Source organism: Ovis canadensis, chromosome 20 (genome assembly GCF_042477335.2).
Source record: "Ovis canadensis isolate MfBH-ARS-UI-01 breed Bighorn chromosome 20, ARS-UI_OviCan_v2, whole genome shotgun sequence".
NCBI lineage: Eukaryota > Metazoa > Chordata > Mammalia > Artiodactyla > Bovidae > Ovis > Ovis canadensis.
Window position 1 is genome coordinate 25,898,418 of NC_091264.1, and position 13,855 is coordinate 25,912,272.

Genomic DNA, 13,855 nt, shown 5'->3' on the forward strand with positions numbered 1-13,855 from the left:
AACAGAGGGGCGGACTACAGTCCATAGGGTCGCAAAGAGTTGGATGTGACTGAAGCGACTTAGCATGAAAGCATGGTTCACTCTAACACATGGCGCACATGGAGAAATCAGCCTGGGTCCTGACTTCATGGTTTTGTAGGCCCAGTGTCAAGGCTGAGCAGAAACAGAGATGTGCCTGACCCAGCCCTGACCGTGGGGGCAGGTGTCTCCCCTAAAGGCCCGGCAGCTGTGGACAGCCAACCAGAGTTAGGAGGCTTCATCACAGACTGAGTCCCAGCCCGACACTGATGAAGAGCATGGCCATGCACAAGTTGCTTCCCCTTGCCCCGCCTCGGCTCCTCTCTGGGATCTGGGCCAATTGCATCTCCTCGCGGTGGCTGCAGCGTTGGGTAGGGATGAACGAGCAGAGCACACAGAAAGGGCTGAGTCCCTGGTAGATCCTATCTTATGGCCATTTTTAGGGGAGTCCAAGTGGGAGAGGCTCTAACCCCAGGCTAAGAGGTTGATGTCTTGTCTCAGAGCAAGGGTGAAATGGGTGAATTCCTGAACTGTGATTCAGAGAGTCTTTGGAGGCCAGGAGAAAGCCTATTCTATTCAAGGGAAGCAAGAAAGGAGACTTTGGGGATGAATCTGGAGGTGACCTTTGGGGCCAGAGGCAGGGAGGATGATCAGGGTCTGGAAGGGGGATGAGGCACACGGAGAGGCAGGGTTTCGTGGGCAGACTGAGAAGACATCTGGATAAACACCGCAGGGGACCAAGGCACCCTCGAGGCTGGGAGTGGAGCTCCTGTGCCAGCAGTGGTCCCCATCCTGGTGGCTGGCATGCCACGCTGCAGCACTCTGCACATGACACAGGGGTGACATCCTGGCCTTTCCTGAGAGAGCCCCTCCTGACGAGGGACCCTCACACGCAGGGTTGGGAAGCCCCCTCCCCCAGGAAGCCCTCCTTCCTTGGAGCCAATGTGGTCACACAGCCTCTGAGGAGGGGACTCGAGTTTCCCAGGAAGCTTGCAAATTGCAGAATGTTGGCTGTCATTCGTGAGTTCTAGATGCTGGGAGGGCATGTTGGTTTGATTCCCAGGGTCTCCAAGTGTGGCCATTCCCACTATGAAGGGCCAGGTGCCTGAGCTGGGCAGTGATATTCTACCACTGATATTTCACAAGCGTTATCTTAGTCCTCCCAAGAAGATCTCCTAACCCCATTCTACACATGAGTAAGATGAGACTCAGAGAAGATAAATACGTCACCCAGGTCACATAGCAAATCTCAGAGTTGGGCTGGGAACGCAGGGTTTTGGACATCAAGTTCAGGGTGTCATCTGACAAGTCATTTGGCTGTTATTCATGATGTCCTTCGGGACCAGATCAATCTGGGAAAAGGTCTCGAGCGGAGGAGCACAGCACTCCGTTTCATTCAACCCCTATCACTGCGTGGACAAATGACTGCAGCTGACGCAGGGCCAGAAGGCAGAACCAAGATGCTGAATGCACTACCATAATTCAGCGTGAGCGTCAAAGACCAGAACAGCAGACTGGATCTGCCAAATGACACACAACAGAGATAACTGTAAACCCTCACGTCTAGATTCAAAAACACCATTGCCAAATCTGAGCTAGAGGAATTCTGTTCGGATAGCAACCCATGTGAGAAAGATACAGGAGCCCCCAAAATCAAGATGAAATAAGTCAAAGACGTCTGTCAAAGAGGCCAGTGGAATTCTAGACACTGTCGACAGACACGTAAACCTCGGAAACTGACCCACGGAATGCATGATCGTCTAGTCCAAGACCCGGTGAGGAGACAGCCAACCCACGGTGCCCTCAGCTAGAGAAGGGGACAGAGCAGGACACACACTTTGGAAAGAACAGTGACAAACAGACTTGTGTTCCAGAAAGTGTGCCCAGCCTGGCAAAGGGACAAGAGACACTAAAGAACGACTTGGAGAGAAAGGGTCACATTCTAAGTCTGCCCCAAAGCAGACTAACAGGGCCCTGTGAGCTGTCCTCAAACACTGAAAGAACACATGGGAGAGAAAACCAGCTTATTTGGCACAACGAGTATGGAATTAGGAACGAGTGGAGTTTTGCCCTTTATATATAATTCTATTATAGCTCTGACGTCATGCTCAGAAACTCCTTTCACATTAACCTCTCTGTGCTGCATGCAGTTTCCTCCTCTGTTCAATGAGGCCGATAATAATGATAACAACAGTGCGGCTGCAGGTACCTCTATCACGGGGTTGTCGTGAGAATTACATGAGTTACGATGGTAAATGCTTAGATCAGGGCCAGGGTCCTTCACTGTTAGCTAAGTGTTTGCTATTAGCGTTACTCCTGCTGTTATTGCGGGTTTTTGTTACCTCCCTGAATTGAAAGGGAGCTCTGGCCATAGACAGTATCTGGTCCCTTTCTGTGTCCCCAGCATCCATCCCCCAGCGCAGAGCAGGTTGAGTCAAAGTTCTGTGGAGGCTCATGTCAAGATGCTCTGAAGAAGATCATCCTGAACATTCAGAGATGAACTGTCATTCCCAGCTGGTGTTAAGATGTTTAACAGGCTGAGGTTGCTCAAAAATAGACTGAGCGCTCAGGCAAGGCCGCGTGGGCGTGGTGGCTGGGGCCGCATGCCCTGCGGGTGGTGTGGGTCAATCATCAGGGGACACCCTCAGATTCCATGATACCCATCTCCTCCTTTCCCAGGGGCCCTCAGCCTGGGCAACCAGCGGGCAAGGGAGGGGCAGGGATCACCCCTACCCCTACCCTTTTCCAACGGGGACCCACACACAGCCCCGTCTTCCTAAGTGAGACTGTTTCTGGGACTCCTCCTGCCGGGCCATCCTGCCCTTCCCGGGACATGCAGAAGGCCCCAGCAAGCCTTGATGCAAATAGTGCTCAATTTCCCGGGCTAAAATTACATCTTGAGTCAATTTTCATAAAGTGCAGTGACAGATTTAGGTGCTGGGAAGATGGAGCTTTCTCAGAAGGCATTAAAATGACCCAAACAGTTAAAATCAGCTGGAACTCAACAGCCAGGGGCTGCGAGAGCAGCTTTCATCCTTCTGCGGCCTTATGCAAAAAGGGGGGTCTGGACCCTGCCTGGAGAAACTGCTGTGCCTGCACTTGACACCCTCCGGCCATGGTATGCGTATCTCGTGGCCAACATCCAAGCTCATGCAGGGACATTTTGCAATGAAATGTGGAGCCATGCGAACAGGTTTGTGTTTACCAGGGAAAGCAGTCTTCCATAGCAGGGGCCACTCCGTAGAGGTGGGTCTGGATTATTCTTTAACCTCTCCATTCCTGATATTTTCCTCTGCAGGTCACACAAAGAACCAGGCAAAGCAGTAGGGCCTTTGACGTGTTTGAGGGAAACGTCCCTTCTCTAGAAGCAGCTTGAAGCCTGTGTCCCCGGGTAGCCCATCGACAGAGCTCTGCCACCGCTGCCCCTGAAGGCTGAACGTGGTGCTGACGGATCCTATGAACAGGATCAGCCTCCTCTCTGACATTCTGACCCTGTGAGCCAAGCAGTCCTCAGTCTGATGGTCACGAGCCCCCTTCAGCTGCCTCTCCCTGCATCTTACCCGCAACACCGCCTGAATGCCAGCCTCATGCATTCGCTCGCTGTCTGTCTCTCCAGTCCCTGTCTGCCCCTCTGGATGCACTTCAGCCCTTCCCCACCCTGCTCTGTGCCTGGGAGGCCAACGTGTCTGGACTGGATCAGCAGCCCCTGCCCCGAGTCTCCCAGGAGGTTCCCCCAAGGGAGGTGAAGGCAGGAGAGCAGAGGGTGGGGAGAGCGAGGGTGGCCGGGCTGACCTCGCATCTCCACTGAGGACCCTGCCCCTGTAGAGAAGCTCCCCTGGGGTTCCAGGAACCACCCCCACGCTCCCCTTACCGCCTCGGGCCTGGAGAGGTCCCACTGTTGCCAGCCTCTGCGATTCACCAGCCCTCCTTGGTTTCCTTGAGCCCCGCACACTCCTTTATAAATAGCCTTTTATCATATGTCTCAACCACCCAAGACCTAGGCTGGCCTGCTTACTCCCGTCCCCTCCAAGCCTGTGCTTTCACCTCCATTTTGTTGTTGGGCCCTTGCAAGCACCGTGTCTCCCGGCTTCACTGAAACCCAGCTTGACTCAGCTCTCCCAAGTGGACGCTCCCGCTGCGCTGGGGTTGAGCACCCCGATTCCAACAGCTGAGGCCAGTCCCCCTCCTCTACAGGACGAGGAGGGTGAACCCGCTGAGCTCCAGAGTTCCTTCCAACCCACAGTCTCCTCTGCTCCCTGTCAAGCACCCCTTAGAGAGGTGACTGGCGTTTAGGTTCCAATTCCATTAAAAACCCGAATGACACTGACTGTAACGTTCTCTCCACTGAACTCCCGTTCTGTTCTCATCAATACCTCTCATCACATCCTCCTTCCGCATTATTCATGCACGGGGATCTCCCCTTCCAGGCGGAAGACTCCCCGTTCCATCTGTGTTTTTGGTGAAATTCTTCTTTTGGCCTGTCTCCCTCTTTCCCTCAGCACCTCATGGATGTTTCCTATTGTAAATATTGACTGAAGAGGGACCAGTAAGGCCCCACAATCTGGCCGATGCTGTACAATAATATTTACCGAGCGATGACTACACAGCAGCCACATTATATCCACCCTGCCCTACAATCATCTCAGGCCTGTGAGGTCGGTGTTATCCCCGTATTATCTCCATGTGTGGAAACACAGAGGCTAAGAAATTTGTTCCAGAAAGGGCTGGAGCCAGGAGTGAATGCACAGGTGTATCTGACTCCAAGGCCTATCGCCTTTCCTTCGTTTCATCCTGTGGTGTGTATGATATCAAGATGCAATATGAGTACTTCCCTATCGGTTCAGTCCTGTCAGTCCAATGGTTAAGACTCCGTGCTTCCAGTGAACAGGTTCAGTTCCTGGCTGGGGAATTACTATCTTGCATGCCCCAAGCATGGCCAAAAAAAAAAAGATGCAACGTGGACAACTGGGGACCCTGACGCAATGAGACAAGCCTCATTACAGACTGTAATTAAGGGTTCATGGAACAGTGCTCTTCTGAAGAGGCCCTTCCAGACTTTCCTGAATGAATCACTGAGATGTTAGGACACTCGTGCTCTCTGTGAAGCTCCGCCAAAGGCCTCAAAAGTAACAAGTTCCTTTAGGCTAAACATTTCCCCTGCAATCTGGCTTAGACTTTAACTGGTTTAGAGTCTTGGAGAGGGCAAAAAGTCAACAATAGCCCAGTCCCTGGGGAAATACTGCCCATACATTTTATGGATAAAATTTACCCACTTCGGCCACTTGCTCCTGCCAAATCTGAAGGAGGGAGGAGCAGGGAGCACGACAGGTGATATTCCATCCAGTCCACCAAAGAGGAAGCAGTTCATGACTTCCTCCAGAGTTCATGACTTCCACCAAAGGTTCATGACTAAGAGTCTGAATTACTGAAGCTTTACTGGCCTGGCAGTCCCCCATTCTCATCAAGCCACTGGGGACCCCCACCCCTGTGAGCTCTTGGTTTTTTGACTTTTTCTTTTCGTGCACCTTTCCCTTTCTTCCCTCTTGGCAGGCCCCGGGGGCTAGACCTGTGACCCTCTGCTCTTTGAAGCTGCCTCTGTCCCGTTAGATAGAGCGCCCGCCTCTCTCAGTGGAGACCCCAAGCCGAGTCTCTATTCAGAGCCCCGGGCCTCCTCCCTCCCCGTGAAGGGCACAGGTGGGGCTGCCAAGGTCAAACCCCTCTCATCCCGTCCTGGATCCTCTTCAGATCACCAGGAAAGAGCTCAGTGTGCACAATACAAAGACCACGGGAAACCACCTCCGGACAAATTCACCCCCACATCCTCATGGAGGTTCCACCCCTTCAACCATGGAAGAAAACATTCTTCACCTCCCAGACCTTCACGCCATCCTTGTTTGGCCAGAGCCTCTTCTCCAAGAGTAAGGAGGTCTGTTCCTTCTTTGCTCAGACAGGAGCCAGGGGCTACTAGGACCCTCCCCCTTGGCCCGTTCCCCCTTTTATCCTCTGCACCTGAAAACCAGCTGGCATGGAGGGTGTGAGGGAAGAAGGAAGCAGAGTTAGGAAGGGGACAAAAGCTGCCACATTCTTGCTGGCCTCTGTCTGTCATCCACCTCTTTTTCCTAATCCAGTCACTCCTCCAACAGCCATTGTTAACACCTACTGGCTTTACGGTTTATACTGAAAAATGAGAGGGAGGCAGGGCTTCCCTGGGCATCCAGCAGTTAAGACCCTGAGCTTCCACAGCAGGGGGTGTGGGCTCGATCCCTGTTTGGGGAACTGAGATCACACATGCTGTGGGGTGTTGGAGGGGAGGCAGAATTAAGCAGGAAAGGGCCTATGTGCTGGTAGAATAGGGAAAAGGAGTCCAAAATGGCGGTGGCTAAAAGACAAGGAAGGTCAAAGGAAGGCCTGAGGACCAGAATGAAGACTTCAGGTAGAACAGACAGCACTCCTGGCTAAGCCCAGTTTGCACAGGGCAGGCCCGGGGGGAGGGAAAACATACAAAAGGAGGAGCCAGAGCGCTTTCTCCCTCTCTTTCTCTCCCGCGTGCGTGCGCTCTTTCTCTCTTTCTCTCTCCCTCTCTCTCTCCCTCCCCCGTGCGCTCCTCCACTCTCTTCTCTTCGAGTCTTTGGGTTGGCATGCCCTCACGCTTCGAGGATGGATTCTCCTGCCATCTTCTAAATAAAATAGAGCTGTAACACTGATTTGCCTAAGAGCTATAACACGGTTTGTCCAAGACCCGAGAGCTGTGACGCGCCGAGGGCTTTAATGTCTGTCGCTCCGAATCTTTGATGTGAGGAGACGGAACCGAGGAACATACACCCGCGTGACATACAAAGAACCGAGGAACATATACTCGCCTGACAGTTGAAATGTCAGAGTGGGTAGCCAAGGGAAGGCCTTGATGGGGTGATGTCTGAGTCAAGATTTGAGGGAATTGTGGAGGGGCCACATGAACGTCTGGGAAAAGAGCATCTCGAGAGAAGGAACAGCAAGTGCAAAGACCCCGAGGCAGGAGGAGGCAGGCATGGCTGGAGTGGAGTGATGGAGGGGATGGGCAGCAGGGGATGGGTCAGACAGCTCAAGGAAGTCAGACCCCATGGGGCTTGGTGGGCCACCACAGAGACGGCGGTTTTGCAAGAGCTGCTGGAGGGCTCCGACCAGAGGAGGGACAGGGTTCGTCTTGGGTTTTAATAGGATTCCTCTGGCTTTTGGGTGAGGAATAGACTAAAGGTATCTAGCACCCATCCACTAAAGTCTCTGTGATTCTTGACAGTAAGCCCTTCAAGTCTGCCCTCTTCCTTAGAGCCCCTGTCACCAGGAGCAAAAGACACTTGGACTCTGGTGGGACAATGGAATTGAAACAAGGCTGGAAACGTGCTCATCCTGAGTTATGGCAGAGCTTGGAAGTCAGACTAAGGAGTTGGGAGTTGATTCAAAGCAGAGGGGAGTCACCTAACTAAAGCCACGCTCACTCACATTAGTCAAAAACCCCAGGAAAGCCACTGTGGCGGCGACTCAGTGCTAGATGCTGTTCCCACACCTCAGGCCACCACCCTGGTGGACCGGGACTCCCTGTCTCAACCGGGGCTCCCTGAGGACAGGAACTTTCTCACCACCTCCAGTCTCTTCTTGGATCAGCAGGGATAAGACTCTGCGTGTCTTACTATCCTCGGGAGATGAGATGCTGGAGTTGGTAATAAGTCACCAGGTGGGAGGACTCCAGAGTTAGATGAACAGACCGACAGACCATCAGGACAGGCTGGTGTTTCCAGGGTGGGAGCGGGGCTGTACCTACCTCCCGCCACTGCTTGTTCTCCATCCCTTGAGTATACATGACGCATACTGTGAGGAGAGGAGAGAAAAAAGGGTTAACGCTCCATGCCAAGAGGAAGATGTGCGCCCCAGATGGGGAGGGCTCTGGGGGGTCAAGCACCTCAGGACACTCCGTCTTGGTTAGCCTTGTTGGGTCTGGGTAGGGCCGAGGTCAGCTTGGAGTAGGGGGCTAGAATATGGGGGTCCGGGAGGAGGGTCAGGGCCACTCCTAGGCCAGAGCAAGTGTGAAGTGTGAGGCGGGTGGACAGGTGGGCCTGAAGGAGGACTGAGTGGCAGAGATGTGGCAGGAGGGGGCATCTGAGACTTGCCTGTCCCTTTAGAGCCCAAGGCGGCCTCAGCCCTATTGTTACCATCAGCCCCACTTTCCTGATGGGGAAACTGAGGATCAGAGGAGGCCAGTGATCTGTCTGAGGTCATATACTTGGGCAACATTGCTTAGAGCTAGAACCCTGGGCTCCAAAACCAGTGCTCATGCCCCTAGGCCACAGACCTTGCACTGGTTTCCCTGGGACTGAGACCTTCTGGCCCCAAAGACCCTGAGTCCTCCCCACCCACTGGGTTGTGTTGAGCTTTCACATCCTCCCGCCCCACCAGTTCTTTTTCTGCAAACGGTGTCGGTGAAACACGAGACAGCCCTGAGGTACAGGAACAGTGCCTGGTACATAGTAAGCACTCAGTCCTGGCTCCCATGTCGGCCACTGGAGTAGTCTTAATGCCATTGTTAACAAAGGAAACCATAAACAAGACAAAAAGGCAACCTGTGGGCTGGGAGAAAATATTTGCAAACAATGCGACCCAACAGGGTTTAATTTCCAAAATATACAAAGAGCTCATGCAGCTCAATAACAAAACAAACAAGCAACCCAATCAAAAACTGAGCAGAAGATCTAGACAGACATTTCTCCACAGAAGACATACAGATGGCCAACAGGAATATGACGAGACGCTCGACACTGCTTATTATCAGAGAAATGCAAATCAAAACTACAGTGAGGTGTCGCCTCACACCGGTCAGAATGGACATCACAAAAAAGCCTGCAAGCACCAAGTGCTGGAGAAGTTGTGGAGAAAAGGGGACCTTCCCACACTGTTGGTAAGAATGTAAATTGGTGCAGCCACCATGGAACACAGAATGGAGGTTTCTTAAAAAACAAAAACAGAGTTGACGCAAGATCCTGCAATCCTACTCCTGGGAATATATCTGGAGAAAACTCTAATTTGAAAAGATACATGCACCCCAGGACATGTACTACAGCACTATTTACAACAGTCAAGACATGGATACAACCTGCATGTCCATGGGCAGGGGAATGGATAAAGAAGATGTACAAATATTCAATGGACTATGACTCAGCCATAAAAAAGAATGAAATTTTGCCATTTGCAGCAACATAGAGATAGTCCTACTGATTGAAGTAAGCCAAACAGAGAAAGACATCTATCATATGATAATATGTATTGCGGAATCTAAAAAATTATACAAATGAATTTATACAAAACAGAAACAGACTTACAGACACAGAAGACAAATTTATGGTTACCAAAGGGGAAAGGTGGTGGGGAGGGATAAATTAGGAGTTTGGGATTACCACTATATATGAAATAGATGAGCAACAAGGTCTTACTGTAGAGCACAGGGAAGCATACTCACTATCTTACAATAAAACATGGAAAAGAGCAAAATAAACCAAACACAGTGCAGTTGTTATTGTTGCTACTGTTACTACTGTCAGAGCAGGACTTACGTGGGTCAGACTTGGAGAACATGTCTTTGTCCAGAAGGTTCCTGAAAGATGGGGAGAGAGCAGGAGTTAGCACAGCCCCAGGATCCCAGGGGATTCAGGCTGTTACTGAGACCCAGAGGCAGCCTCAGGCTTGGCTTCAGGCAAACAGGAAGCAGGAGGCTCCTTCTGCATGGTTTCAGTTCAGTTCAGCTCAGTTCAGTTGCTCAGTTGTGTCCCGACTCTTTGCGACCCCATGAATTGCTGCACGCCAGGCCTCCCTGTCCATCACCAACTCCCAGAGTGGTTTAGTAGGGCTCATTAGAGCTGGGTGGGCCCATGAGGTTGCTCAGCTCAGCCTTCCTAGGGTGCTTGGTGCTCCCTGCCTCTCACCCCCACCACCACGCACTCCTGTGGACCCTGGTACCCTAGCTTGCACAGCACCTCGCTCTTGGGCCAAATCCCAACTTGCCCAATGTTCTGAAAATTCTGTTCTAGAAATTCTCCTTTTACCACTTCTCTGTCTCTGTAAAAATAAAACAAAATCAAGCCATCAAAAACTTCTCCATTCACTGTTCCATTCTCCCAGGGCTCTACTTAGAGCCAGTGGACTCGACCATCTCCCCTGTGCCTGTGGACTAATTAATGACACCTCCCAGGAGATGCAGACTCATTTGAACAAGGTCCTTCGGTGATCAAGGCCAGAGCTCACACATGGCTCTGACAATCAGACTTGAAGTCACGCAGTAAGATGATGGACACAACAGGGGATTCCGTGGTGCTCTCATTGCCAGGGTTCAGTCCCTGGTTGGGGAACAAAGCTTCTGCCAGCAACGTGGCATGGTTCACAACAACAAAAAAAGATGATGGACACAGTGTTTGGGGGCAGAGAGACAGGTGTGGATCCCACTCCCGCCCTGCCTCTGTGCGATCACAGCTCCCACTCACTGAGCCCCACATGCGGTGCTCAGTGCTGGGCAAATATTAGCTCCCAGTCCTCTCAGGGTCCTGCAAGGTCCGTGCTGGGGAGGCAGGATCCCATCTAACAGGGGCAACTGGGCAAGGACGTGCCCTGCACGTCTGGCGTCCCTCGCTGCACAGTGACCTGCGGCCGTCCTTGTGCAGGACACAATGTGGCCCGACGGAAACTTAGTCTCCGGCCGGGAAGTGATTCCACCTCTCTGGGCCGGGTTCCTCATCTGTATGGTAGAGAGGCTCGGCCTTCCCTCCTTCCTCAACCCTCAGAGTTCCCGTCCACACCCCTAGTTTCCTCCTGCTTCTCTTCCAAGGGCTCTCCCAGGTGGACAGGGTTGCAAATAACCAGGGAGTTGACACTCCCCGGGGCAGCCTTCAGCCAATGATGGGCAGGCGTTGGGGCATTAATGCCCAGTTTCCTCACTCCCCGCCCCCCGGGGATCGCTCTGTGTCCCACACAGCCCCCCAGAGGGGCCCGCCGGGAGACCTGCTCCTTGAAGACCCTTGTTGACTTGGGCAAGGGCTTCATTGTTGAAGGGGCTTCCTGTGAGGCCCCCCTACCCCGCCCACCTGTTGGTGCTACTGACTCCTTCCTATACTGCCCTAGAGTCCTGCTCTGCCCTTGCCAACCACCTCATCCACGTCCCACCTCCCTCTCAGAGGTCCCTAGGGTCTTGTCATCCCCCTTCTCCACTCCCATGCCCTATTCCCCCCAACAGACCCCTTGCACCCTTTCCCCAGAGAGAAGAAACCACAGACACTGGGCTATGTGGCTTCCTGCCAGCCAACTCCCAGTATCAGGGCTGGATTATCCGTGATCAGATAACAGATAAACCTTCAGGATTATCCCTTCACCTTCTCCCTGAGGAGGAGGGGACTGAGGCCCAGGGAGGGACAGGGCGTGGCGAGCAGTGGTAGAGCCAGAGAGGTCTAGAAGGAGACCTTCCCCCAAGTCACCAACACTGAAGCCATCAGCAGAGACAGCCTGTCTGGACACCTCGACCCACAGCCAGCACCACCCCCCACTCTGAGGTGGGAGCCCGGGACAGACGGACAGACGCAGCAGCCTCCTGGTGACAGCATGCAGCATGCTCTGCTGCCAGGGAGGCCCAGACTGTGCTGGTCCATCATTCCAGCTCTGGTTCCCAACAGACTCCCACCCTCTGCTCCAGTCTCTTCACTCAGGGGCCTCTCCCCGAAGGTAGCTACCCTGCTAGCTCTCCAGGACCCCAAAGGCACAGAACCCCTCTGCTGGCCCCCACTGGCCCTCTACCAGACCTGCTCCCAGCAGCGGCCACTTTGGAAACCATCTGATAAACCTCCCAGTTCTCTGCAGTGAGCATCAGCTGAAACGACATGTACAGGCGGCTCTGAAAAGCGAGGCAACAGGAACCACAGATAAGACACCACCTATTTTGGCTCAGAGGTTAAAGCGTCTGCCTCCAATGCAGGAGACAAGGGTTCGATCCCTGGGTTGGGAAGATCCCCTGGAGAAGGAAATGGCAACCCACTCCAGTACTCTTGCCTGGAGAATCCCATGAACAGAGGAGCCTGGTAGGCTACAGTCCATAGGGTTGCAAAGAGTCAGACACGACAGAGCGACTTCACTTTCTTTCCACACTGAAGTGGGCTGATCTGTTCCCAGGTGGACGCCCCTCTCCTCAGTGTGCTAGGTTCAGGGCAGGAGCGTTGGTCTGGAATTATACAAAATGCCCAAATTCCAAAGATGACTCTGTGGCAGTGGAACCTGAGGTGTGGTGAGAAGCTAGAAAGTCATAAGGAAGGTTGGGGGGTGGGGGGAGGGGTAGGGGGACTTTTCTTCTCAAACAAGTGCTGAGGTTTATCTTTGAATTCTATAATGAAGTTCTGTAATTACATAAAATCCTAGAATGTTCAAGCCAGAAGGGACCTCAAAGGTCACCTTTTCTAATTCCTTTATAAATCAGGAATGTGAGACTTGGCGAGAAGGCAACTGACTTCTAGGTATCCTTCAAGTTTAGTTGGAACTCAGGTTCAGTCATGTCTAGGTGAGAGAGAGAGTGAAACTCTGGATTCCAGCTTGCTGCTGCTGCTGCTAAGTCGCTTCAGACTCTGTGCGACCCCACAGACGGCAGCACACCAGGCTCCCCCATCCCTGGGATTCTCCAGGCAAGAACACTGGAGTGGGTTGCCATTTCCTTCTCCAATGCATGAAAGTGAAAAGTGAAAGTGAAGTCACTCAGTCGTGTCTAGCTCTTCACGACCCCATGGACTGCAGGCCTCCCAGGCTCCTCTGTCCATGGGATTTTCCAGACAAGAGTACTGCAGTGGGGTGCCATCGCCTTCTCCAGGATTCCAGCCTAGATATGGGCATATATGTGTGTATGTATGTGTGTGTGTGTGTGTGCATGCACGTGAAAGAAAGAGAAAGTGACTGAGAGAAAGAGACACAGATACGGAGTTTTATCTTCCAAGAGAAGCAGATGGGGCCTGTCTGGGCGATGGGGATTCTCCTGGTGAGCGCACCCAGTTGGACTGAGAAATGGAACCCAGCCACCTAGCTTCGGTGGCTCCCTGCCCAGTGACCTTGGACTCTCGCTGAAACTTAGGGTCATCCTGGCCGTGGCCCTGAGGGTAATGCAAGCCTGCTCCCCTCTGTTCTGTTGAGATTATCCTTACCCTCCTTCCAGAAGCATTCCTATTTGTTCTAAACTCTGCCTTCCCTGGACAGACAGTGACCGACAACTATTTCCTCAGAGCTTTCTCTGGCCTGTACTGTGCCATTCTCTGGCTTGTAGGACCCATGACCATCCTCGGCACAACCTGGACTTCAGAATCAGGGTGCCTCTGTCTCCCACGCTCCAAAGGGTCGCAAAGAGTTGGACACGACTGAAGTCACTTAGCACACACACACACACACTGTCTCCCACATGGGGCAGCGACCCCAGCGCTGCTCCAGGCCAACCCAGCACTGGACCCAGAGCAAGGCCCTGGCAAATTGGGTGGATGAAGGAAAACCAAAAGGAATGGCCAGATGGGTGAGCGAGGCTCTTGTCTCCCCACAGGGTCATGCTCAGGGTCGGCCCCTGTATTTCCACTTAGCTGCAAAGCCTGATGGTTAAGTGTGGGGGCTGCAGTCATACGAGCTTGGTTCACATCTCCCCTCTGAACAAGTTACTTGCCTTCCTTGTGCCTCCGTTTCCCCATCTGTAAAATGGAGCTATAAATAGCTCCTCCTTTAGAACTGCTGTGAAGCCCTGGGACATAGTGAGGCTCATCAGACGGTTTAGTCATCATCGGCCGGTGCTGAGCACAGCAGTCACTCT

The 13,855-nt window shown here is 52.8% G+C and overlaps 1 protein-coding gene across 4 annotated transcripts in view; it reads right to left on the reverse strand.

Annotated features, from left to right (window-relative positions):
* The window catches only part of CPNE5 (copine 5), a 101,505-nt gene that overhangs the window by 75,671 nt on the left and 11,979 nt on the right, over window positions 1-13,855 (reverse strand). For all 4 annotated transcript variants that reach the window (XM_069563361.1, XM_069563358.1, XM_069563357.1 and 1 more), the window contains exons 2-3: window positions 9,600-9,640; window positions 7,817-7,863 (exon numbers count right to left, since the gene is read on the reverse strand). In XM_069563361.1, coding sequence (XP_069419462.1) covers window positions 7,817-7,863; window positions 9,600-9,640 — 88 coding nt within the window. The remainder of the gene's footprint in view (window positions 1-7,816; window positions 7,864-9,599; window positions 9,641-13,855) is intronic.